General features: G+C 34.3%; 1 protein-coding gene across 1 annotated transcript in view; it reads right to left on the reverse strand.

The window, feature by feature from the left end:
- The window catches only part of LOC149798237 (bridge-like lipid transfer protein family member 1), a 215,309-nt gene that overhangs the window by 57,513 nt on the left and 131,147 nt on the right, over window positions 1–26,649 (reverse strand). The window contains exons 37-43 of the mRNA XM_089963361.1: window positions 20,995–21,141; window positions 19,854–20,065; window positions 8,129–8,271; window positions 7,018–7,141; window positions 5,886–5,980; window positions 3,772–3,900; window positions 1,939–2,148 (exon numbers count right to left, since the gene is read on the reverse strand). Of these exons, the coding sequence (XP_089819487.1) occupies window positions 1,939–2,148; window positions 3,772–3,900; window positions 5,886–5,980; window positions 7,018–7,141; window positions 8,129–8,271; window positions 19,854–20,065; window positions 20,995–21,141 (1,060 nt within the window). The remainder of the gene's footprint in view (window positions 1–1,938; window positions 2,149–3,771; window positions 3,901–5,885; window positions 5,981–7,017; window positions 7,142–8,128; window positions 8,272–19,853; window positions 20,066–20,994; window positions 21,142–26,649) is intronic.

Consider the following 26,649-nt stretch of genomic DNA (forward strand, 5'->3'; position numbering starts at 1 on the left):
ATGTACATCTGTAACTGTTTAAAATGATTACTGTGTAATGCCTTCAAAAACTATATTTATACTTTCTATTTGGAGGAGTATGTATGAAGACTGTCAAGAGGAACTGAATCTTGAAATTCTGTTTTTCTTCTTTTTCTTACAGTCGTGTGGGATTGTACATAACACCCTTGGGTCTGCTTTACTGTTAGTAAGGTGTGGTAGTTAATTTTAGGTTTGTGTGCTTGTTTTCTTGGTGGACCTGCAGCTTGGCTGCTAGATTTGAATAATATTTTATTATTTAATTCATCGCTGTGTGTAAAACTGCATGTCAATCCAGATAATGCACGATGGACGACAGACAAAAGACCATTCCATAAGCTCTTCAGGTTTTTGACCAGTAAGATACAAGCTCCCTTATATTCATGCATGAACTAGCAGAGACTAAACTTTTAAAACTAAGAAAATGATATGCTATGTGACTTGTTTTTAAGGAAAATTCCCTATTCAAAATTTGGCCAAGTGAGATGTTTCCCTTTACAATTAGTAGGATGTCTGCAGTGACAAAGTTAAAATGAACATAGTTTTTATGTTCAGGTCTATTTTTTATACAATTTATTCATGCATGGCCATATCACAAAACAATTATTTCTGAAACTCCAACAATTATTTGAAACTAATCAATGATCTTAATTCTCTTAAATACCATATATAATATTTCAATCCCCACACATGCTGGTTCCAAAGCTTGTAACATAATTAGTTCAATATGACCACCTAACATCATACCGACAGTATTCAAAATATCATAATTTTGCTTGAGCATGCCCTTGTGGTTATAAAGTACATTCCTGATGAAAAATCAAAGACTTACTTGCATCTCAATCCCCCAGTCATTGCTAGCTGGCTTTTAAATGACATTACATGTAAACAGATCATGTATATCTATAATACAGGACTCAAACTGCAAAGGTGTTTATGACAGGTGATTTTCTGTCATAACTGATAAAATTCTATTGCATGTTTTTTTAAAAAGAAGGAATTTTGTTTCTATTTTTATTAACAGTGGCCACTGAACAAAATTACAAGGCCTTGATACCAGGAAGTAAGTTGAATTCTGTGTAGTAATTTTTAGCAGTCATTTAATACTCTTCATATTTGAGTGCAAACTGGCATCAAAGTTCTGATATAAAAAATCTTACAAATGGGAGTTTTTTCACCAACACAGACACATTAGTGTGGGTGAGTCTTAATTTTTCAGATATAAGATGTGATGCAGTTCACTATCTTCGATAAACTCCAAATAATTCCTTAAATTCTGGGAGGATCATATCTTTGAACATATGAATGTGAAAGTTACACCGCTTTTATTTTCTTAAGTTTGTTTTTAGATATTTAAAAAGTAGACATTGCATTTTTTTTCTTAAAATGGCCTATTATAGAAACTGGAAAAAGACAATATCCAGTCAGTCTGGTCGTTTTAAAATTACAGCTTCCATCTGGTTAGAAAAAAAATGAACAAGATAACAATGTTAGAAGCAACCTGGTGACCATAAGGAAAGAAATTATTAGTTGATGAATGAAACTACATTTTTTAAGTTTTTTTTATACATTTTTCACATTCTTTATATTTTTAGTTTTTAATATCAGTAGGGAAGTACAAACAAATGGGAGGGTAAGTGAACACTACACGTGAGTTAACAAAGCACCAAAACTTAAAATACATGATACAAAAAAGATTGTGTGAATCACAACATTTTATTAAATATTCAGAACATTTCTCCTATTTATGGAAAAAAGGCATAATCCCAGCAAACAAATTCTAATTAAGGATCAACCAGATATGGACAATCCTGCAGCTAAGCAATTCCATAAAATCTTTTTACAGATTCCGTTGATTATTTGAAAAAATCTAATGCACGACATTAAAATTACAATATCTGATTCCATGATGAAGATTACCTCTTTGTGAAGACATCGTTTATTTCATATTTATCACTGTCATCTGATTCAGAGTGTGAAGAGACTGTGGATGACTCTGAACTACTTTGGACCAAATACTCTGTCGACTCAGATGTAACTTTATAGTCAAAAGGAGAGAACTCTGCCTGAATGCCAGCCATATTATTTTTAGCTGGTTGAGGTACAAGAGTGGGTGTGTCTTCTGGTGTTCTAGAAATTGCAAAATGAACTGTGTATAGTAAGCAAGATATGAATAATTAGATTAAAATCAAGGTGAAAAAGAAGGACTGTGCATAATGTATATACTAGGATGATTTCACAAAATCTAGTTACAGAGTAGCAGAAAAATTATTGATCTAAGCCATACAAGTAAATAATTTGTAAAGAAGCATGCCATAAATTATGTTGAAGTGTTTATGTTTCTTGATTAATTGGTATATAAAAAAATATTAAAAATATTATCCAGAATCATGTAAATTTTTCCTTAAATAAAAACGTGACATGATCTGTCTTTCTAACACTGCACAAGAAACAACAGAAGGTTATCAAAACTCAAAAAAGGTAATAAAAATAATTTATTTGGCAAAACAACTAAATCACATTAATCTCCATATAAACAAACATTCCAAGGCTTACATGTCTCTGTTTAAAAGTTTCAGCCTAATAATACTAAGAATTTTTTTTAAAAACAAAAACAATTAGTGTCAAAATCAGGAAAAACTTCCAAAATTCAATTAAAAGCACAAAATCATAATCAGATCATTAATATATGGATTCAATTTGCTGAAACAAATTGTTAATAAAAGTTCGCATTGAAACAGTCTAATCCCCCCAAAATATATATATACATGAAAAAAAGGAAAAATTATAAAATTATACAAGCAGCATGAAAATTTAATATACTAGGATAGAAACATGCCAATAAACATTTTCAGTGAATAGGTTAAACAGATTTTGCTAAGGGCTGTTCGATTTAAACATAAATGGAAACAAGGAAAGGAAGTGTTTTAAAAATATATTCCACAGTACTCAGATTTACCATTCATATGAAAAAGATAACAATTCCAAATTGCATCACAATGGTGACTACTCCACATAGAAAAAGTGCTTTCCTTGTGACCAAGTATGGTAACTACTCCACACAGCAAGTGCTTCTTTGGGTCACAAGTATAGTGATTACTTCACATAGAAAGCGCTTTCCTTGGGTAACAAGTATGGTGATACTCCACACAGCAAGTGCTTTCCTTGGGTCCCTTGTATAATGATTACTCCACACAGCAAGTGCTTTCTTTGGGTCCCAAGTATGGTGATTATTCCACATAGAACGTGCTTTACTTGGGTCCCAAGTATGGTGATTACTCCACACAGAAAGTGCTTTCCTTTGGTCTCAAGTATCGTGATCACTCTACAAAGAAAGTGCTTTCCTTGGGTCCCATGTTTGGTGATTACTCTATACAGTAAGTGCTTTCCTTGGACCCCAAGTACGGTGATTACTCCACACAGCAAGTGCTTTCCTTCGGTTCCAAGTATATTTTACTGGAGTAGCCCTTAATCACACTAAAAAGATCTGCACTGCTAAATGGCTAGGTCCAAAATGTATCAAAATTGTATTTAAAAAAATATAAAAAAATCAAATATCATGGGAAAGTCATCGAAATATAAACAGAAACATGCCTATCAAAACTTCATATGTATGTATGTGGGTTTTGTATAACTGTGCTTTCCTGAACTGACAAAAAACCAGACACATGGAGGGACAGAAACAAATAAAAATGCCCCTACTGCAAGCAGTGTGGGATATAAAAATGTCAAAATCACATGAGATCTACTTACACTGAAAGAGAATATACTGTTGATAAGGTTCCCCCAAACTGGACCCTAGTGGGCACAAATGATGGTGTGGAAATCGAGCTTAATACATTTTCATATTCCTGGTTGTATCTTGAAACTTTCTCTGGATTACTTGTCAAGAAAGAGAAAATATATGAATTAGTTCAAGTGCTTTATATAAATAATGAAATGAAGGTTTGAAAGACTGGAAGTTTTGGATTTTTAATGTAGCTTTTAAAAAAATTCAGTCATATCGCTATGATATCTGCAATTTGGCAGTATATAGTGATGTCTAGCACTGAGGCATCATGCTACAGACATGTGGCATCATGTCCCACTCAGTCACATTATCATAACACCAGGCCAACCAATCCTAACACAAATCTCCTAATGCTGAGTGCTAAGCGAGGCAGCTGTTAGTACCAATTTTTGTAAGTCTTTGGTATGACTTGGCTGGAGTTCAAAACCACGACCTCCTGCATTGGAGGTGGATGCTCTGAGCATTTAGGCCACTGGAGCAGTCAAAGGGGTGAAAGAAATAATTGTTAAGAGAGAGAGAGAGAGAGAGAAAGACAGTGCGACAAAAAGACAGTTTTGACTGCTTGAAACAAAATTATGTCTCCCTATCACAAAGCAAATTGTTCCTCTACCTTTTTGTCCTCAAAACTGAATGAAATGTGTTTTTAAAAAATTATATTCTCCATGATACTCTACATGATAAATAATATAAAAGTAAACTAACTTTACCAAATTAAGTTATGTCCTAATCGGGCTATTTCAAGATTTTGTTAAAAAGGTAAATGAACAAAGCTCAAGTCCTTTACCAGTTTATTTTGATAAGGATGTCAAAATAGGTATAAATAAAACAAACATGGGAAAAATGTTACAATACAACTCTTTATGGTAACATATAAAGGATAATAAGGCACAGCACAATTTTATTTTCGTTGCAGATGTACATTTCATAATGAATTTATTTTTGTTGCTAGGTCAAGCAGATGTACATTTCATAATGAATTTATTTTTGTTGCAGATGTACATTTCATAATGAATTTAATTTTGTTGATAATGTACATTTCATAATGAATTTATTTTTGTTGCTAATGTACACTTCATAATGAATTTATTTTTGTAGCAGATGTATATTTCATAATGAATTTATTTTTGTTGCTAATGTACATTTCATAATGAATTTATTTTTGTTGCTAATGTACATTTCATAATGAATTTATTTTTGTAGCAGATGTACATTTCATAATGAATTTATTTTTGTAGCTAATGTACATTTCATAATGAATTTATTTTTGTTGCTAATGTACATTTCATAATGAATTTATTTTTGTAGCTAATGTACATTTCATAATGAATTTATTTTTGTTGCTAATGTACATTTCATAATGAATTTATTTTTGTTGCTAATGTACATTTCATAATGAATTTATTTTTGTTGCAGATGTACATTTCATAATGAATTTATTTTTGTTGCAGATGTACATTTCATAATGAATTTATTTTTGTTGCTAATGTACATTTCATAATGAATTTATTTTTGTTGCAGATGTACATTTCATAATGAATTTATTTTTTATAGCAGATGTACATTTCATAATGACTTTATTTTTGTTGCTAATGTACTTTTTATAATGAATTTATTTTAGTTGCAAATGTACATTTCATAATGAATTTATTTTTGTTGCAGATGTACATTTCATAATGAATTTATTTCCGTTGCAGATGTACATTTCATAACGAATTTATTTTTGTAGCAGATGTACATTTCATAATGAATTTATTTTTGTTGCAGATGTACTTTTTATAATGAATTTATTTTAGTTGCAAATGTACATTTCATGATGAATTTATTTTTGTTGCAGATGTACATTTCATAATGAATTTATTTCTGTTGCAGATGTACATTTCATAATGAATTTATTTTTGTAGCAGATGTACATTTCATAATGAATTTATTTTTGTTGCTAATGTACATTTCATAATGAATTTATTTTTGTTGCAGATGTACATTTCATAATGAATTTATTTTTGTTGCAGATGTACATTTCATAATGAAAACATCAATCTTAGGAAAGAAAACATGATACTGTAAATACAGTACTTACCTCTCCCTTCTTTTATCTCTCTGACCTCCAAAAGACTTGGCCCTAACATGTGTGGGCGTTAACCCAATGCCTAGCTTGTCCTTTATCACAGATGCCTGAGGATTGACAAACAGTTTGGTTTCATTATAAAATGAATACATACAAAGTTGCTTTAAAGACATCTAAGAACTTGCGCATTCTGTTTGTATTGCATAATTGTTGATGATATAAAGCTAACACATTTACAAAAAAGTAACTAAAGATATGAAAATATGTTTGTTAAAGGTCCCAGTCTATTAATAATACTGGTAGAATCAATTTTACTGTAAATATATTTTAACTAGACAATAACAGATTGCTGAAATGTTTCATAATATTGCAAAAATGTGTTGTAAATCTTGCTATTAGAGGAAAATGCTTTAAGGGGAACAAGCAATAAATATTCTTTTTTCTTCTTTTAATAAAATTGATATTTAAAAGAAAAGCAATTATTCAGAAAAAAATATGAATTGCAAAATACGGCTGATATATTTCGACACAAAAACAGACATCCAACGTGATGTAAATATCTCAGATCATTAAAACTTAATATGACTTTAGAATAAGTGGACGACACTGCTTTATTTCATGTAAAGTTTTTGCATTTTCAGTCAGGATGATCAATAAACACTGTTAGCAACTTCAATTGTTGATTTTATTTTTGGTCTCAAAAGCTATTTTATATATTTTTCAATTAATACTAATCTTTTGTCTCACAATGAAATACTGAAATATATCAGCAGGAGAAATGTTATGTTGCCAGTGATGATACCATTTTTACTGTCACAGTGGAGATACCACTTTAGGACTAAAGTGAAGCCTGTCAACAGCAGCCACATATGGAAAAAAGGAAAACTGGCCACTGTACAAAGGTGACTTTTGTACTAAAGTTCACTTTTTAAAATTTGCTTTTGAACAAATACCATGCAATGAATATCATTATTGTTGGCAAGATGGATAGATGGCAAAAATTACTAAAATCATAATACTTTCCAAGGGCAGCTTGACAATCGATATGTAGCATGCGAAATACTAAATTATAATTCCATAATATAAAAAGCAACAGATCAAAACTCTGCAACATTTAGGTTCAGATCAGATTCTCAAAACAAACCCGTTCACTTTGTTTCTTAATCCTGCTGATAAACTCTCGCTTGAAATCCTGGAAAAGTATTCCTTTAAGTTCTTCAAGTTTTCTGGTCTCAGCATCAATTCTACTCTGAAGAGCACATGATTCTCTGTAAATAAAAAATAAAACTGAACTCTCTTTAACAATTAACATTAATTAATCTATATCAAAGCATGTACTTCCCAGCTTTGCTAAGTTAAACAGTTCACAATCCCCAGTTTGTTTATTGTTCCTATATACCAAAAGAATTAAAATAAAATGCTAGGACCAATAGTTCAAACTGTATTTAGCTGTATTGTAATAACTGATCTATATACTTGAGTCCTGGGCTCAAAGGCCTTACAAAAATATGTGTGTTGCTTAAGCATGTGCTTACGTACACAAAAATACAAACATAGCACAAAATAAACAGTGCTATGATCTGTCTGAAGAGCAAATGGGTATCAACAGTCTGTTAATGCATTGTTCATTTGATAGTAAAATGCGTTGTACTATCTATAATTCCATATTTCTGCCCTCCAAAAATGAAAACTACATGTAAATGTTTTGTGTGATACTAAAATAGTCAAACACTTACAGAATGTGAGTCTCCCACAACTGTCACTGATTTGAGTAAGTAAGAAAGATAATTTGAATAGCAGAACATTATGCAAAAAAGGTGATCAATTTAGAAAAAAAAGTGGATGTGAGTTGGGAGCTAAGAGATGAATGCAAACAATTAAATGATTATCAGATTCTGTTCCTACAGCTTATAATTACAACATGCAGGTTTTTTCACTCTTTACAGAAAGACAAACATGAAGACTTTTCTGTACACAAAGTGGAACCTGATGCTATTTTCGTTTGTAATCAACTGTAAATTCATATTTTGTGTGGTATCAATTTGTATAGCTTCGCAAAAAGTTTCCATTAGTGTATAAATTCATGGCTTTGGCAAAATGGTTTCTATAGAGACTGAACACTGTTCATCAGGTCAATAAATTTACATCTTGTATCAGCAAAACGTCGATAAAAATGGTAACTGATCAATAACAGTAAATGCATAGTCTTTAGGAAGATTATGTTTTCAAGTTTTCTCAAATGACAAAAGCCTTACCGGAGTTCTTGTACCAGTCTGGCCTGTTCATTCATCTCCTTCTCTATAAGTCTGGCTCTAAGTTTGGGATCAACACTCGTGTCATATACAAAGCCTGGCAAACAATCTGCAAGTGTGCTCTGACGTCTTGGAATAGTTTCGTTCTGCAAATATTGATGTTAAAATAATACAGATTAGCAAACACATTATGAATTATTGGTCTTTTTATAAAAAATAAACATCTGATAATAACAGGCGAATTTCAGTGAATTTTGAATATGTGAATATGACCTTGCTAGTATGTTGAGGAAAACGTACTCTGGTTTGGGGCATTTAATCTCAACTGGATCCCATCTGTGGTACACAACACACCCTCTGATGATGATGTTATTACTTACTGGAGTAAATACATGCACTATATACACTTGTGTGTAAGCTGACCTTATTTACTGAAAATTTGATTCATACAGAGTAGGGGTCATCTTATGAGAGCAACATACAAAAAAATTTGATAAACTTGGGTAATGTTGCAAATAGTATGAATTCAATTGTTTTTACGTTTCTATGCCACTATTCCCATTCAGAAATGCATATATGGTAGGTAAAGTGTGACCCCGCTATAACATGCTCCATTATAACACGAATTTGGATATAACATGGTCATGGTGTGGCTCAAATTTTTTTTTACATACATGTATTTTTCTTGTACATGAAAAAAATCTTTCTTAAAAGTACGAAGAAAAAAAAAAGATTATGATATAACATGCTCCATTATAAAACAAATTTGGATATAACACGGTCATTGTGTGGCTCCTGAAATTTTATATACACGTATTTTTCTTGTACATGAAAAAAATCGTTCTTAAAAGTATGAAAAAACAAAAAGAGTTTATTATCATTTTGGGGAAGAGGTCATGCATGAATAATACAAGATAATTGTGGCATGGCTCCTGAAATTTTTATGTATTTTTCTCGTACATGAGAAAATAGTTTTTTGTTCTTAAAGATAAGAAAAATAGCATGTAAAAGATATATTCTGGGATCGTGTAGAGATTCACCAATGTCACGCTCTGCAATTATTTTTCCTTATTGGTGTCAGAATATAGCATCTGGCTATTGTTTTGTTGTTGGTGACATTGTTGGCTGTTTAAACTTGTATATGCAACCATTGGTTTTGAGTGGAGAAATTCAGAAGCCCCATTAAAGGAAACTGCAAACTTGATACAAAATGCACTGAAATTTTTCTATTTACCAGAACACCTGTGTCTCTATCATCTGTTGACCTTTTGCTAAATTTCTGATGCATGCATGGAAGGCAGCATCACTCTGCTACCACAAATGTAAAAAAACAAAAACATAAAAAAACAAAAATAACCTCTGCAACTGATGCTTAAAAGCAGATCAATAGCAGATCCAAAAATAACTGATGTACGACAGTCAGCTCCTGAACCAAGACATTCCACTTTGCCGCCAACTCTGATACTAACAGAGTGACTGACAATATGATGCCCTAAGTTAAACCCATCTTCCATGCCCACCCCAACTCCAAAACCTAGGTAGATGGCATCCCAGACCCAGGATGAATAAGTTATCCATTATGCTGTGCTTTCATGTGGTGTCATAAGTCCTCTCTAAGCTGAAAATGATGTCAACTACATATTCCTTCTTTATTAAAGCCTCCCTAAAATTCTGACAAGATGATACATTGTGCCTAAATGTCTGACAGTAGCTTGCTGAACTCTAGATACCAGAGGTGTCCATTACCGATCATCTGCTCAATGGTCCTGTAAACACAGCCTACAAATGACATGAAATGATAGCTGGAAGGGTTGTATAGCCCACTGGGGTCCAGACAATGATATTGCTACCATCAAGACTATAATAAGTAACCTGCTTCTCAAATTCTAGTTAAAATTTTCAGAATCACAAGAGTTTCACTTGAATGCTATGCTGGTGGCAACTGTCCCAACCTCAAGTGCTGATATACCTAAGAAATTAATTTTATCTTGGGCTAATTCCTTGTAGACTGAGCAGAGAACCCAATGGATCCAGGATTAAAAAGCTTGAGGAGAAATATTGTACATTCCTTCTTTTAGCAATTAGAATAAGCAAGCTCTCCCTTTCCTGACTGGTTAATGCAAACATAAGTCACCATGAAAGAAATAGAACTATACTGGCAAAGCAGCAGACAGTCCAGGTTAACCAATAAGGCATGAATTTAACTGTCGAGCCTGTCTTCAGCAGCTATGGTAACTAGATGCAGATTTTATAAGAAAGATGAATTAAAGAGGTTCTTGACAATGGGTTGAAGGGTATCTTGTTCAACGATGTCATAACCCATGATAGGTTCAATTTCAGATAACGAGCAAGAGCTTTTGCTTGAGACAAAATGAATGTGCTAACAGGTCAGAAAGGTCTTGGTTGTGGCCTATGTCCTCCTGTATATGCCGGCAAAATAATGATGCAGAAATCATGGAACATTATCTCTTGACTGTGATCAGAACTAACTTCCTCTCTTTGAAAAACCATAGGGGGAAGTTAGCTATTTGTTGTACTGTGGCTTGGAAGCAACACATGCTACTCTGCTCACACCAATGGAAAAAAAACTTGCCACTTAAACTTACTGGTTTTGAAGTGGTGGGCTGGGTTAGGAAGGAAAAATGCAAGCATGGTGCTCTCAACAGGTGAAGAGAAGGTAAGATTCTCCAGGTAAACTCTGCTGCCAGATTCAGAAGGTCAAGGATCCATGATCTTTCTCACTTTTTGGGAGCAATCACAATTAGTCTGCAGTCAGATTCCCTTGCTATCTGAATGATCTTGAGAATCCAAGGACTATGGGAAAAGGCTTATGTGTTGATAACTACCAATTCAGTAAAAGGGCATATACTACACAGAATTCTGGATTTGGGAATCATATTATCACACTGAAATTCAAAGGAATCAACCCCAGTGGGAAGAGATTAAACAAAAGAACAAGGGGTAATGGATTATTCCGTGTGAATCAGTTAATTCAGTCTGGACACTGAGTTTGTGTGGGAACTTGGTTCTCCCTTGCCTTCTGAGACAAATGATAACAGCTGAGTTTTGGAAAGAATAAAAATACCCTTCCCAAATAACATCTTCGGCCACAATCATAAAACATTTGCTATGACTTTCATCTCAAAGAGGTCGACACATAGGAAGAACTCCTGATGGGATTAAACCTGGTTCACTTATTGAATGAAGGGCAGATGGCACCACAGCCAGTTGTGCTGATGTTGATACATATCTTAATTATCAGCAGCCAGCTGCATATGCTGAAAAATGTCCTTCCATTTGCTAAGATGCAGCCTCATGTAGTCTGAAACTTTAGTCATCTGGTCTAGTGGAGCATACACCGCTCCCTCGATAACTCGCGCACAACGGGGTCCAAAAACATCGACCGCACTATAAGTGAGGGCGCAAGTTACTGAGGGACCTATAAAAAAACTAATAAAGAGATGGAGATAAACAGAGAGAGGCGAAAGGGGGGGGTTTGCATTGTTAAATACTCGTTTTATAATCGTGCTGAAAATAACTGTGAATAAATATTTCTTTATAAAGGTGTTGTTCGTTTTTCTTTATAAATTACCTTTAATTTCTGGATAAATTATCTTGAAAAGATCGTAAAAACAAACATTATTCCACGAGGTATCAGTACTCTTAACATGTGTATCGCTAAACACATTGTGTATTACGTCACTGCTTTTTGTGTTGATTTGGATACATTCTAGTTTTATTGTTTGTTCAAAATGAATCAAGATTTCTTTTATCAAAAAAGATAACATTCATATCGAAAAACGACGTCGAAACATGTGTTGTTCTAAAATAAAATCTGCTATCACTAGATAGATAGACAGATAGATAGATAGATAGATAGATAGATAGATAGATAGATAGATAGATAGATAGAGTAAAATGTAAAAAAATAAATTCACAAAGATAAACCATTACCAACCATGAATTTAATGGGTCTAAACATCAGACATGTAAAAAAAAAAAAAAATATTTAAATACAAATACGTGAGTGAGAATACGGCAATATTTGCTGGGCAATTGTCTAATAGCAGTAGAGCTTTCTCTTCTAAGCCCCTGGATTGCAGGTGGTTTCTGACGGCGGGGACAAACATCTTAGAAAACCACTCCGTAAATATTGTTGCAATCATCCATGCATTTCCACTATTTCTATATACAAACGGAAGGGTGTCCATATTCATGTGATGAAAACAACGGGAAGACTTGTATTTGCCAACACATAATGGTTTCATTTTATGTGTGCCAGTTTTGTTAACACAAAACAAAAGTGTTAATCTCTCTTTGTTCAGCTTGAAACCCTCATTTTTGTGTGTGTCATCTCTGGTAGCTAGAGTTTTGTCTGGCATCATCCGATAGCATAGACCAGCCTCATCACAATTATAAACTTGGTCGTCTGTATATCCATCACGGGTCAGTATCTCTCGGAGTTGGTTGGGATAACTAGATGCGGCCGCCTGATTTGCTGAGCGTATCTCTCCCGACAACAAATTTTGTTTTATTCCATGTCGGCGCTGGAATCTCCAAAGCCATCTATGGCTTGCCATGAAATCTGAATCAGTATCCATAGTTTTGGCCATTTTATCTGCCTGGGCCTTGAGAATTGTTCCCGAAATCGGAACACCTTGTTCACGTTGCTGTGTGAACCAGGTGTACACAGCATCATCTAATTCTGTGTCGTTTGCAGTGCGTGCCCGTTTCCGTTTAAATCCATCATCAGAATCAACTTCATGCAAATAATCCCAAAATTTCTTCTCATCCTTGAGCCAACCTCTGAGTGTCGACTCGGCAAGTTTAAGTTCACTACAAACTTTTGATCTTGATTCACTATTACGAACCCTCTCTATGACAGTAAGCTTTTCATTCACCGAGTACGCCTTTCACTTGATTCCCTTGATCTCCATGATCACATTTACAAATGATTAGGATAAATTACTGATTAATATATACTTTAATGACAATAAGTACATACTATTTGAAACCATGTTCGATTGGTCCAATTAAATTGATTGATGTTGAGACACGATATTGACCACAAGAGTTTATGCATGTAGGATTTGCATTCCTTTGAACTTTTGTATTTTTGTACGTCTTTTGCCTGATTTGATACAAAAGACCGACTTAACGTGATAAAACAAAGCAGGTCTATTTTAATTGATTTTTACAATGCAACAAACACTTCCCCAAGTCGTCGATCAAAACGCAGCCGGCACCTAATTAGGTTCTCACAGATGTGCTCGCGGGCATCGATGTGACGGTCAATTGACTCTTTTCATGTTTGAATAGAAGAGAACATGCAACGATTATACTGCTTACACTGCAACACAATGAAAAGATTAAAACACTAATTTCCCCTGACAAGACATATTTAATTAGTGTTCATTTCATTGTGTTGCCACCTGTTAGCATTTACTATAATTCATTTATCGCTGTTTCGCCGTATACATATACAGTATTATTATTTACAGTGAACTGAGAAAATATTTTTCCGATAAAATGTAACAAGATATGTGATTCCTTATTAAAACATGAAAATTTCACGATGTTGATTCTAACTTTTTGGGCACTAACCGCCATTTTCGACGATAAAACGGGCGATATATCAAGGTTTCATTCATCAGTTCTGATCATGATTTTCTTCATTTTTTTAAAAATATTTTCTTTAAAAAAAAAATGGGATCCACGCCGGACACCGCGTTATAAGCGGGTTCACGAGTTATCAGGGCGCGAGTTATCGAGGGAGCAGTGTATTTTGGCCATCACCAGGACAGAATGATCATCTGTCAGGGTCTCATAAATAAGTGGTACAAAACAAGAAAATCTGAAGCCATATTTAGAAGTGCCATTACCTACATTATTGAGATGGTCTTTAAAGTATGTTATCAAAGGAGAGAAATGCAATTTACAGAGGGGAGACAAACTTGATGCAAAGATATCCTGAATTTGATGCCTGAATGGATGACTTGTTGGAATAAAATGAGAACAAATCTAAAGCAAAGCAAGAGAGAAACAAGGGATGTCATGTCTTGGTACAAAAGATTGCTTACCGTACTTTGTGCTTTTGAAGAATATCATCCCAATAGTTTGATGTTACAGATGTGGAGAGGTCGTTGAGTGTGACATGAATTTGTTGATGATTCCTGTGTAGACCTTGGGACTAAACTTGTATATGGTGTCCCTAAAAGTGAATCTGATGACTTTCCAAGAAGATATGAGAATAGGAATACAAAGGTACACATCCTTGAAGCCCATCCTGATTGAACAGTTTCCTTCCTTAATGGGCACTGAAAACCTTTCTCAGGGTCTCCATTCTGAACCTGGGTGCTCAAATGTGTTGGTTGAGAGAGAGTTTAGCTCAATGACCAGTGAAAGTTTTTAATTGGTAATGTAATCTAGGTAATGTTTGGAGAAAAATCCTGGTGAGTCTGTCTTTTGAATAGCTTCTACCACACTTTTTTGTGAATAGAGTGTTTATTTCCTGCTTACAGAACATCCACCTTCCATGTGTTTCTATGGACAGCTGTAGTGAAGAGACCCTTAATATTGTAGGTGGACCAAGAAACATGGTTTGGTGGTCCTCTAAGATGATTTGCAAGACCAAATGGTCCTTGGGATAAAGTCTCTCGCATTCCATAGTAACATGCTTATGTCTTTCCACTAATAGTATGTCAGAAAATGGCTGCTTGTATGAGGTGTCATTTCTATTAGGCTGCCACTCAATCTGATTAAAATTGAATCTCCACTGTCCTATGTGAAGATCTGACAGAGACCACTTAGAGGCCACGTTCTGGTGGAAATGCAGCTTTCAAAAATCTGAAATTGAATCAAATCATTTGGCACACATTGTTGCACTTCAGCCATGCAGCCTGGTCTCAAAATGCGAACATATAAAATTTAATTTGATTGGTGAATAAAATTAGCAATTGTAGTAATAACATAGGTCACCAGATAATGTCTCCTACGTGGTTGCTGTCAGATCTTAAAGTAATACAGTGGATATCCAATTTCAATCAGATTGGCTGCCACTGTGAGAACTGGGCCAGAATTTGTCATTCTCCCTCCATTTATTGTCATCACCTGCTTTGGAAATTTAGCCCTTGACTAAGAGTAATTTGTTTGGGGGGAAGGACTGGCCCATTAGAAAGGTCCTTTCTACTTCTCTGATCCATCTTGGGAAACACATGTATGGCTCTAAGTTGCTTGGACCTGAGAAAGGTTGGCCAATTTCAGACCTGCCAACCCTGACGAGCCTATCTCAGTAAGGCAGTTAGACTGACCAGTTTTCAGTAAGGTGTAACAAAATATAAATAACTGCTATTGTAAAGCTGAAAACATAATTAAAAGTTTGATGCAGCAACAATAAACATTATGTTCAACTGAAAAGTTTGTAAAGTACACATGGACTTTATTTACCACTAGTACAGTTACACAAACTTTAGTTCCAAACCCAATGCAACTCAATAGCTTGTTGACATCTCTCAACTTGACGTAAATCTTTTTCCCTTTTCGCATGACTACAGCAATCATATCTCCCACCACAAGACACTCAAATTGGCATGTGATGTCCAATAAAAGTAATTGTGTCCTTTCCATCTTTTTTCACAAGAATCTGAACAATCATTTTTATTTTTCTGTGTTGATTATTACCATTTTTCTAGATGCTTATTTTCCCTTTCTTCTTAAATATGCATCACTTTCTGGACGCCATTTAAAAAAAATTCTATAATAAAGAGTTTGATCATGCAGACACTTGGCATGACCAAATAGGTGCAGTTTAAAGCATCAGGGGTGCTGCTGTAAGGTTGGTTTGGTTCCCTGACTAATTTCATTAATTCTAATATGCAATCTGGGTCCAAATCAAACACGGATGAACCTATTATCCAGATTCTTCGGCAACACATTTTTTCCACAGTTTTTGTCTGCATGTAGTAAGTCCATATTTTAAGGGTAATGTTTTTAAGACTTATGGCAAAATCATAAGGGTTGGCAGGTCCACTATTTGGGAGCTTGTATCCTGACTTTGTCTAAGATACCATGGAAAAGAAGGCTGAAAGACAAAGGTTGAGATCTGAAGGCTGCCTTGTGCCTTGAGCAACGCAGATTTGGGCATGAACAGATGCAGCTAATAAAGCATAAAGTGAGTACTGAGCTTTGATTTCTAAAGTTGCTTTTCAAAGCAATGTACGATATCAGTGTCTCAACAAGGCTGTGCTAATTGTATGATATCAGTGGCTGTACAAGACTGGTAACTGTATGATATCAGTGGCTGTACAAGACTGGTAACTGTATGATATCAGTGGCTATACAAGACTGGTAACTGTATGATATCAGTGGCTGTACAAGACTGGTAACTGTATGAGATCAGTGGCTGTACAAGACTGGTAACTGTATGAGATCAGTGACTGTACAAGACTGGTAACTGTATGATATCAGTGGCTGTACAAGACTGGTAACTGTGATATCAGTGGCTGTACAAGACTGGTAACTGTATGAGATCAGTGGCTGTACAAGACTGGCAACTGTATGATATCAGTGGCTGTACAAGACTGGTAACTGTATGAGATCAGTGACTGTACAAGACTGGTAACTGTATGATATCAGTGGCTGTACAAGACTGGTAACTGTGATATCAGTGGCTGTACAAGACTGGTAACTGTATGAGATCAGTGGCTGTACAAGGCTGGTAATTGTATGAGATCAGTGGCTGTACAAGACTGGTAACTGTATGATATCAGTGGCTGTACAAGACTGGTAACTGTATGAGATCATTGGCTGTACAAGACTGGCAACTGTATGATATCAGTGATGTTCGATAAATATTTATAAAATATTGTAGATTAAGCACATGATTATATCAAATAGTCACTAAACAATGACCATAGTATAGGTAAAAATTCAGAGCAGAGAAGGTCTACATGTAGATCATCAATGATGAAATTTAAGTTCTACATTTAGCTTAAAACAAAATGTAATTCAACACACAACCCATATTAATTCTAAAAAAGCTCTTGTTTTGATGTTTCTATTTGCTTATAACTGATGTGTTAGCCTTTGGTTTCCCACATCAATCCAGGCCTGTTAACCATCTAAATCCTGATATTGGCTTTGGGTAATAGGCAATGCTGGTACCCCTTTGTACTCTATCATTAATCTACATCAATTACCGGTTTTCATAGATATATTAAAGAATGATAAAAAGTATTTATCTTTTTTTGTGACATTTCTGTTTTTCTGTCTTGGATAATACTTTTCTTTGCCTTTCTCCTTTCCCTACTGACAGCCTCAATAATTTGATCTTATCTATCAAATTTTGCCCTCAAACAAGTGTCAACTGGAATAACAAGGCCAAGCATATTTAATTAGCATGTAAATAATACCATGTAGCAATGTGTTTCTTGCAACAATAGATATAGTAATTAAAACAAGAATGAACTGTTTATTGAGACACGTCAATTGATTATGGAATATAATAGTGCCCTTGAACCTGATGAAGATCACAACCTTCATGTAAATGAACAATACAAATCACCTGAAACATCTCTCTGTCTCTCCAAAAATCAAACTGGGGAAAAAGCATGTCAGTACCGATGATTGCAATTTCCCAATTAATCTGGATTAGCACAAAGTGATACCATTAACATTCATGAAACCAAAAGATGCAAAAGAAAAAGGAGGAAAGCCAATGTGTAAATCTGGCTTCATCTTATACTCCATATGGACTTGCTGATGAAAGATGGAAAATTTACAAAATGAACAAATTCAACTTACACTCTACATCAACTTATAGGTATAAAATCCAGGTAGCTCCTTAAGAAATAAATACTTGGATAATTCTAACTCTTTCTGAGTGTGGAGACAATCCTTGAAGGTGAACAATTTCTAAGCCCAACTGAAAATTCCTTTAGTTTGTTCAGTGTTGTCATGGCCAGGAAATGACAGTCATAAGGTGTGTGTGTGGGGGGTTGGCAAATTTTTCACAAAGATAACTGGCTATTTCTTAACTGGCTACTTCTCAGTGTCATGTGACTGTAATGAAACAAGTTGGCAAATGAAGCGGTCAGGATTACAGCAAATGCATTCTTTTAAGAGTGCTTTGACCTTGTCATATATCTGTGACAAGCTCTTTGACAGTTGCGGGTTCTTCCTCCACCATTAATACTGGCCGCCATGCATAGCCTATTGTGTGCTGAAAAATGGCGTTAAACCCCACAACAACAACAACAACTCTTTGACAGTTGTCACCTAACTATCTTCCATCCACCGATCACTCACATGCACAGTCTAAATGACATGCTGTACAAGTCATACATGTGGGGTGATTATCTTTGACCATCTTAAATCTTTCACTTCTGCCACATTTGTATTCTGCCCAAACAATGCCATATACAGGCAAAATCAGCCAAGTGTCATGCTAGACTTACAGTGATGTGATTATTAACTTGAAGGAAATTCAATGAAGGTCAACTACTCAGATGTACTGTATGTACTGCTGGCCAAAGGCAAGACAATTAAGACATTACCATTTAGTTTATTATATGATAAAAAAAGAAACAAATAAAGTGCAAAGCATTTGTCTACAATGAAGATAGGGTGAAATTTTGTGAGAAAATTATTGGAGTAAGAGAAAGTTTGGGGATTTCTCAAATTGGTGAAAAGGCACATAAAATGGAAGATGTCTGTCTATTTGACCAGATATAAACAAAACCATTAACTAATACAAATTATATGATCTGGTGTAAAATGTTGCAGGAGTTTTATTGCTAAAGCAAGTCAAATGACTTAACAGCTTTTATAGTTTGAGAAGGCTGAATTTGTGAGGTAGGAGCTGTCCTCCTAACAAACTGTGACCAAGTAATGTATATGAAGAAGAAACATAAGCATACCTTTCGAACAATTTATTTCAGATGGCATAAGGTATGCAACAGAAGTACCATGAACACCTTAGCTGTGCTGTGTCAAGTCAAGTAAAGTGCCTTGCCCAATGACACATCAGGCCCCGAGTGGCTGAGTGGTCTGAAGCACTCTCCATTATGGATCACTGGCATCTCACCTCTGTCTGCTTTGGTTCAAGTCTCGGATTCAGCCAATGTCGGTATGTGAGAAAGCTTGCCAGTAGCTTCTCATGGGTCGGTGGTTATTTCCAGGGGTTTTCCTGGGTTCTTCCTCCACCATTAATACTGACCGCCATGTATAGCCTATTGTGTGCTGAAAAATGGCGTTAAACCCTACAACAACAACAACAACCAATGACACATCACATTAGCTGATCCAGGCTGATCTGACAGTGGAAATTTAACTTGCACCATTTTAATAATAATGATAATAATAATAATATTAATAATCAGCCAAATACCATGTGTTGAATAAAAACTATATATTAATGAAATACAATGCAAGTAACTGAAGGTATTTGGACTATTACTATTAAGTATAAGAAAATTCTTTCTCTAAATAGTTATAATAAGTTATAAAAAGATTGAAAATAGCATGGTAAGGGTCCTTGCAAATATAGACAACCCAACTATGAATACAAATTTTCATATAGGCTTTAAATGTAACATATCTTTAAATGGCTGATTTCTACCAACGATAAATAAATATTGCTAATACAGTTGTATATAACCATTGTTATTATCTTTACATTTTATGCAAGAAAATGAGGAAAAACCCCAAATATTTGCAGTGATGTTACTACCTGGTCAATGGGTAATTCTTCCATGCATCCATCAGCCTCTGTTTCTTCCATTGGTTCATCCCATAGGTAATCTTCCTCCTCCTCCCCTGTTAGTGCTGTCAGGGTTTTGCCGAGTGCAGATAAACTTTTACCCAGATTGTAGTCCAGGTGAACATCAATCCCCATCATATCCCACTTTACATTCAAAATCCATTTGGCATTGCTGTTGGCATCTAAATGATAATGAAATTAGCATGGCTCATTGAATAGTGTGATAACATTCAAAATCCATTTGGCATTGCTGCTGGCATCTAAAATGATAACAAAATTGGCATGGCCAATTGAATAGTGTGATCACATTCAAATCCATTTGTCACTGCTGTTGGCATCTAAAATGATAATAAAATTGGCATGGCCTACAGACAGTGTGATCACATTCAAAATCCACTTGGTACTGCGATTGGAAACTAAAGTGATAATAAAATTGGCATGGTCTATTTTGTCATGCAATCACACTGAAAATCCACATGGCATTGATTTTGGCATCTAAAGTGATAGTAAAACTGTGTGATCACATTAATGTAATATACAAACTAGATCTGAGAAATAACTGATGAATTTATATCTTTTAATATTTGCTGTGTCAATTTACATCATATATTACATAGATTTTCACCTTTTAGTGGCACTGAAATTTTTAGGAGGAACTGTTTTTGTTTCAAACAAATCTTTATCTAGTGATGTCATAGCTGACGATAAAATGACTTATAAATGTAAAACGTTATTCTTGAGATTTTACTAAAGTGACATTAACATACAATTATAGTAATAACAATAACTGACCCAGACAATGAGGAAAAGCATGCATATTAAATTAAATTATCACTAGCCATTCCTTTAAATTTCTGTGAATTACGGACTAAATTTAAATATTCTATAATCAGTTCAAGATGATCAAATTCTAATGTAATTTTATTAGAATTTAATGAAAATTTATCACATTTCAATTCTTCAAAAAAGAAGCTAAATTTAATATTTATGGAGCACTTATCTCTTCTAGCGAACTTGTTATCAAAGATATCATTTGGTAAACCACCATTAAGAAAATCAGGTTATAAATTGGACTGAGATTTTGATACTGTTATAAAGTTCTGATTCTTACCTGTGGACTGTTTGTTAATGGTTCTGGAACAAACCTCATATGTTCCTTCAGGAACCACACAGGCATTCATCACTGGAAAATCTTTTGGATTAGGCTTCCAGTCATCCAGAGATGTCTCAAAGTCATCAGCAATACGTAGACAGAAATCTGTTTAGACATCAAATAACTAGGCATAGAAATATCTCAAAATCATCAGCAATATGTAGATAGAAATCTATTAATAAATCATACAACCAGGGATAGAAAAATCTCAAAGTCATCTGGAATATGTAGACAGAAATCTGTCAAAAAAATCATATAACCAATGATATGAATGTCTCCAAGTCATCAGCAATACACAGATAGAAATCAATTAATAAATCATATAATCAGGGTAGAGAATGTCTCAAAATCATCAGCAATAAACAGACTGAAATCAATTTATAAATCATATAATTTGGGATTGGAAACTTAAGATCAAAAATTTTCTGATTATCATTTCTCTTTGCAGTAATTTCATGTTTCTAATTTTCCTTATTCTTTCCCTATATCAAATGCAATAAACTGTACCAGTCTGTCTTTATTTGTACTGAGCTCCAAATTCATAAATTTCAAACTTGGCCAATATTGCCAAGTCCGTAAAAGTTGAGCAGAGTTTGAATAAAATCCTCACCACTGAATTCTACATATAACTATCACCTGTGCAAGTTAGACGTAGATTGTAAACTGAAAAACACATACCTACCATGGGAATTTACTCATCTGAAACAGTTATCACAATTTTCCACAATGTTCCTGAGCTCCAGATTTTGCAATTATCATTGTATATTATAGCAACAGACCATTAGATATATTTCAATGAGAAACAGCCAACTAAATTTACAGTTGTCTTTTGAACTACAGACATATATTATTGATGCAAAGAACATTTTATGATATAAAAACATTTTTATAATGTGAGTATTCATTAATATATTTTCAGAACATGTTTTTGATATAATTTAGAACCCATTCACAATTATGAAGTGGCCATAAAAGAAAAAAGTTACTTCCAATAACTGGTTTACAAATTTCAGAATTAATCCACCAACTTTATGATTTATTTGTGAGATAACTTCCCAATTGTTCTACCTAATATATATAACCAATTACAATGAAACTGGTATTCAAGGGAAGCATGCTCATACAGAACAACAACCATGAAAACCTCTTCTGTAAGTAATCTTACATATTCAACTGGGGTCCCGAGTGGCCGAGTGGTCTAAAGCGCTCTCCGTTACGGATCACTGCCATCTCACCTCTGTCTGCATGGGTTCGAGTCTAGGATTTGGCCATTGTTTGTATGTGAGAAAGCTTGCCAGTAGCTTCTTGTGGGTCTGTGGTTCTTCCAGGGGTTTTCCTGGGTTCTTCCTCCACCATTAATACTGGCCGCCATGCATTGCCTATCGTGTGCTGAAAAATGGCATCAAACCCTACAACAATAACAACATATTCAACTTCTATAAAACACCTGTTCTCAAAGAAGACAATATTAGGCTTCTTCTCTTTATGGTCATGTTTCTCTGTATACTGCTTGAGGCAGACACTACAACATATTCACTGCAATCAGCATTAAAATTCTATTACAGTTTCAAGAGATAATAGGGCCACATTTGCTATAGTGGTTGTACTGCCTGAGGTTACTAAAATACTTTTTATATTGGCTAGTACAAGATTTTTAAAACATCTGCTAAAATATAGTAACATGATATTTTAAATAACATATAAGGCATGAAATCGCTCACCTGGCTGATATATACCAAATATACTCATGTATAAGCCCATTTGCGTATAAACTGACCCCCAAACTGAACAGGTATAAACACTAAAAAGTGTCTGACCCATGTATAAGCCGACCCACAACTCCGAGACATCTCAAGATGCATGGGGTAAGTTCTAAATGCATTTGTTTAGGCAAACTTACATTAAAAAAATTACATGTATACTTATCTTGAGGTTGGCGTGCATGATTATTAAAAGAAATGGTAAAAACTTGTTTGAAAAGTCATTTATTTAATTTACTGTTTTCTTATTGTTTCTGCCTAATTTAGATTTGTGTATAATCTGATTGAACGATGACAAGAATTTAGCAATGGTGAGTTGCTGTAACACTACCTCTACCTTTTGACTCGATTATTGTTTGTTTATGCATTATTGCATTGGACATTTTATTTCAGTGCACCAGTAATTATGTTTTTACTTTGCTTTGAAATCATAAATACCTCAGTAAATGTAATCCCAGTATGACAACACAATGAACAACAATACAGTTCAATTCAACGCTCGCAATTAGGCTACTGAACGTATTTACATAATGGCGCCACCACATGTACATTGTAGGTTTGATTACATGCTGAATTAAGTACATCCCTTTGAGTTGAATCATGAGCACCATTGCGCTAAACTTTAATGATATCTCCAAAATACAATAATGAAGTTTCAGAAATAATGCTTCGAAATTATGTTAATACCATAAAATCTGAGTTGTTGGTTGCTTTGATGTAAGTGACCTTACATCATACCTGTCAACTTTCTCGCCGAGAAGGGAATAAACTCCCTATTTTTGGGATTGCTCCACGCCTACCTCCCAATTTCATAATATCTTCTGATTTTTGCAGAGAACTCCCATTTATTACTTTATGTCTTCGATTTTCATTTCTTCTAAACAAGTCCAAAATGTTCTGTTGTATCACCTGTGAATTATTTTTGTGATGAAATAATTACTTCACTAGAAATAATCTGATTCTTCAATAAATAGAATGTTAAGTTTAAACATTATTCACGTAAATTAATGATTTTTTTTTACCTTGACAACGGATAATGTGACTGGGTGGGACATCATGCTACATGTCTGCGGCATGATGCCCCAGTGCTAGACATCACTATAAACTGCCACATTGCAGACATTATAGCGATATGACTGAAAAATTGTTAAAGCTACATTAAAAATCAAAATCACATCACATCACATTACCTTGACAACAATAAAAAAATAAAAAAATTAACCAAAACAAAAAAATAAACCACAACAATAAAACTGTCCACAATTAATTTCAATCCCAAGAATGATCACTACAAATGCAGTAACTCCATATGCTATAGCGCCATTCCCACGAACAAAACTTACACGAGTGAACACCTGGCATTTTTATACCCTATATACCAATTTTAATTGCCATCGTTAAATTAAAAGAAGGAATGAAAATACATACCATGCAGCAAATGTGTAGTCAAGAAACTAATTCAGAACACATGTTTTATAGTAAACAATAGTAAATGCTTTACAAGCTGACAATAAGGGAATAAGATGAGATATACAACAAGGGGAAAATAGTTGCAACATGTACGGTACCATGAGGCTGTCTATTTAGGCACCTTTAGTTCAACAAAATTGGGAATCCTTTATTTGCCAATCAATTGCTGGTGCTTGCATAACACACAATAGTGTAGAACATATTTTCTTTGAATTATGATGGAGGGCCAGTCGTTTTAACAATAGTTGCATCGTAACTTTTAATTAGTTGCACTGGCTTTCTTGCTTGTTTATTTAAGACTGATCTTGAGCTATTGTGCAGTTTGGCCACAGCTGACCAGAATATGAAAATAGGGAACATCCTGGGGGAAAAAAGGGTGCATCACAGGGAGAAACGGCATGTTTTTTTTGCAAATTTCAAAGACATTGGACCAGGAAGATCAATCAATATTTAGTGAAAACAAGGCTTCAAAAACGGCACGAAAAACCTCCCAATTTTAAGTCCCAATCTCTATTTTTTTATTTAGTCTCCCTACTTGGCTTTTGAAAAGTTCATAGGTATGCCTTAAACCCCATTTTACAAAATTGTGCTAATATTATGGAATAAAAGGCAATTACACATCAATGTACTGTATGCCGGTCAAAATTCCATCTTAACACAAGCCAGTTTCAGGGTTTTAATGATTAACTGGCCTGTACTGCTGTTGCAAAACAAAAGACAAATTCGCTGACTATCAACATAGGAGACATCAAAACATCAAGCTTTCCATTGTGTAGAAAGTTATGTTTATTCAGCCAAAACACAAAACTAAAATTGACTGATGTTGATCTTAGGTAATCTATATGAGAATTTTAGCCTTTATTATTACCACTTTTCGTGAACATGTAAATTATGATGGTTATGTGCCTTGTACAATTAAACGTGTGTACCTTTCAAAAATATTACCTCAATTTGTAGGATTGCTCACATCACTGAAAATAAGTAACTAGTGAGTGTGTAATTCAACGTAAATGAAACAGCTATTAAGGACTAGCCGAAATGTTATCTGGAAGAATGCAATTTGGTTGAAACAATGAATAAAGCAAAATCTGCATCTAATATGTTTGGAATCAAATATGGATTTAAGTGACGCTATGCATGCTTTGCACTGTGTACATACTGTACATTACAGTTCAGCCTGGTCTCCTGTGTAAACTCAACTGGCCTGCGAATTATAAAGTCTGTATTTACCTTTATTTAATTTCATGTTGGCGAAATCAGAAAATATGCACATGCAAAATAATGACAAACTCAATCATAGTACTTTATAACAGTTTAATAATTGTCGGGACACCGAGAGTTTTTTTTTTTTTTACAAGCTTATGTCTTAGGACAAGGAAAAAATTATTTTTTCGTGCCCCAAGATTTACAGCCATCACAGTAGTAAAAAAAAGACCAAAAAACTGTCAAGTTTAGACACTGGCCGAAGGATAAGCCGACCCCCCTTCTTCCAGGCCTTAATTTTTCCTAAATTATTCAGCTTATGTGCGAGTATATACGGTACCTGAAAGCCAACTTCACAGGCATTAAATCTGCATTAGTACCATGTTTGCTGACAGTTGTTTTTTCTAGTTTTTTTTTTAACAGCTGCACATTTAATCATGGATTGGCATCTTATATACAAATGTGAAAGATTTTCATTTCAGGAAGCCTTGAAATTTGTTCAAATTCTGTTCTGTGATTTTAGAGGAAAAGCCTTCCTTTTGAAGATTATTATATTTTTAGCAATGATACTCATATCTGATGTTGGATGAGCCTAATTTATACAACCTGAAAGGCCATCATACAAGGATGCTTTCAGTGAAATCAGCAAGATCAGCATCAGTGTTTGAATTTGACAGGCCTTCATTAGAGAATGCTGTCATCAAATTCTGTTAATAACAGTTTTTGAGAAGTCATTTAAAGGTTATCTATTGTTAGTAATAGCCTCTATAATTGATGCTGGATTAGCAAATTTTAAATGCTCTAATGCTATAATGCTTTCAGTGAAATTATTTCTGTTGTATGTAATGGCAGCCACTTTTGTCAGCAGATCAGTGGTCATTATGCAATGATGCATTCTCTCAAATTAGGTCATGTTCTATTTCAGCAGTTTTTCAGCAGCATCATTTCAAGATTTTGTTTTGAGTAATTGCAGCCATGTTTGGCAGACTGGCATAATTTGTAAGCAATTTGAAGGTTTTTCTATATTTAGTAATATTGGCCATATTTAACAGTGGATCAGTATCACTTGTGCGATCTTGAGAGGTCTTGATGTTCATTGTCAAGTCTGACTTGAATCAGTCTAGTGGTTTTTAAAAAAAGAAGTTGAATATAGCAAATGTTGATAGACAATGGACAACAC

The sequence above is a fragment of the Sinohyriopsis cumingii genome, chromosome 6 (assembly GCF_028554795.1).
Source record: "Sinohyriopsis cumingii isolate HCF-2022 chromosome 6, ASM2855479v2, whole genome shotgun sequence".
Classification (NCBI taxonomy): Eukaryota; Metazoa; Mollusca; class Bivalvia; order Unionida; family Unionidae; genus Sinohyriopsis; species Sinohyriopsis cumingii.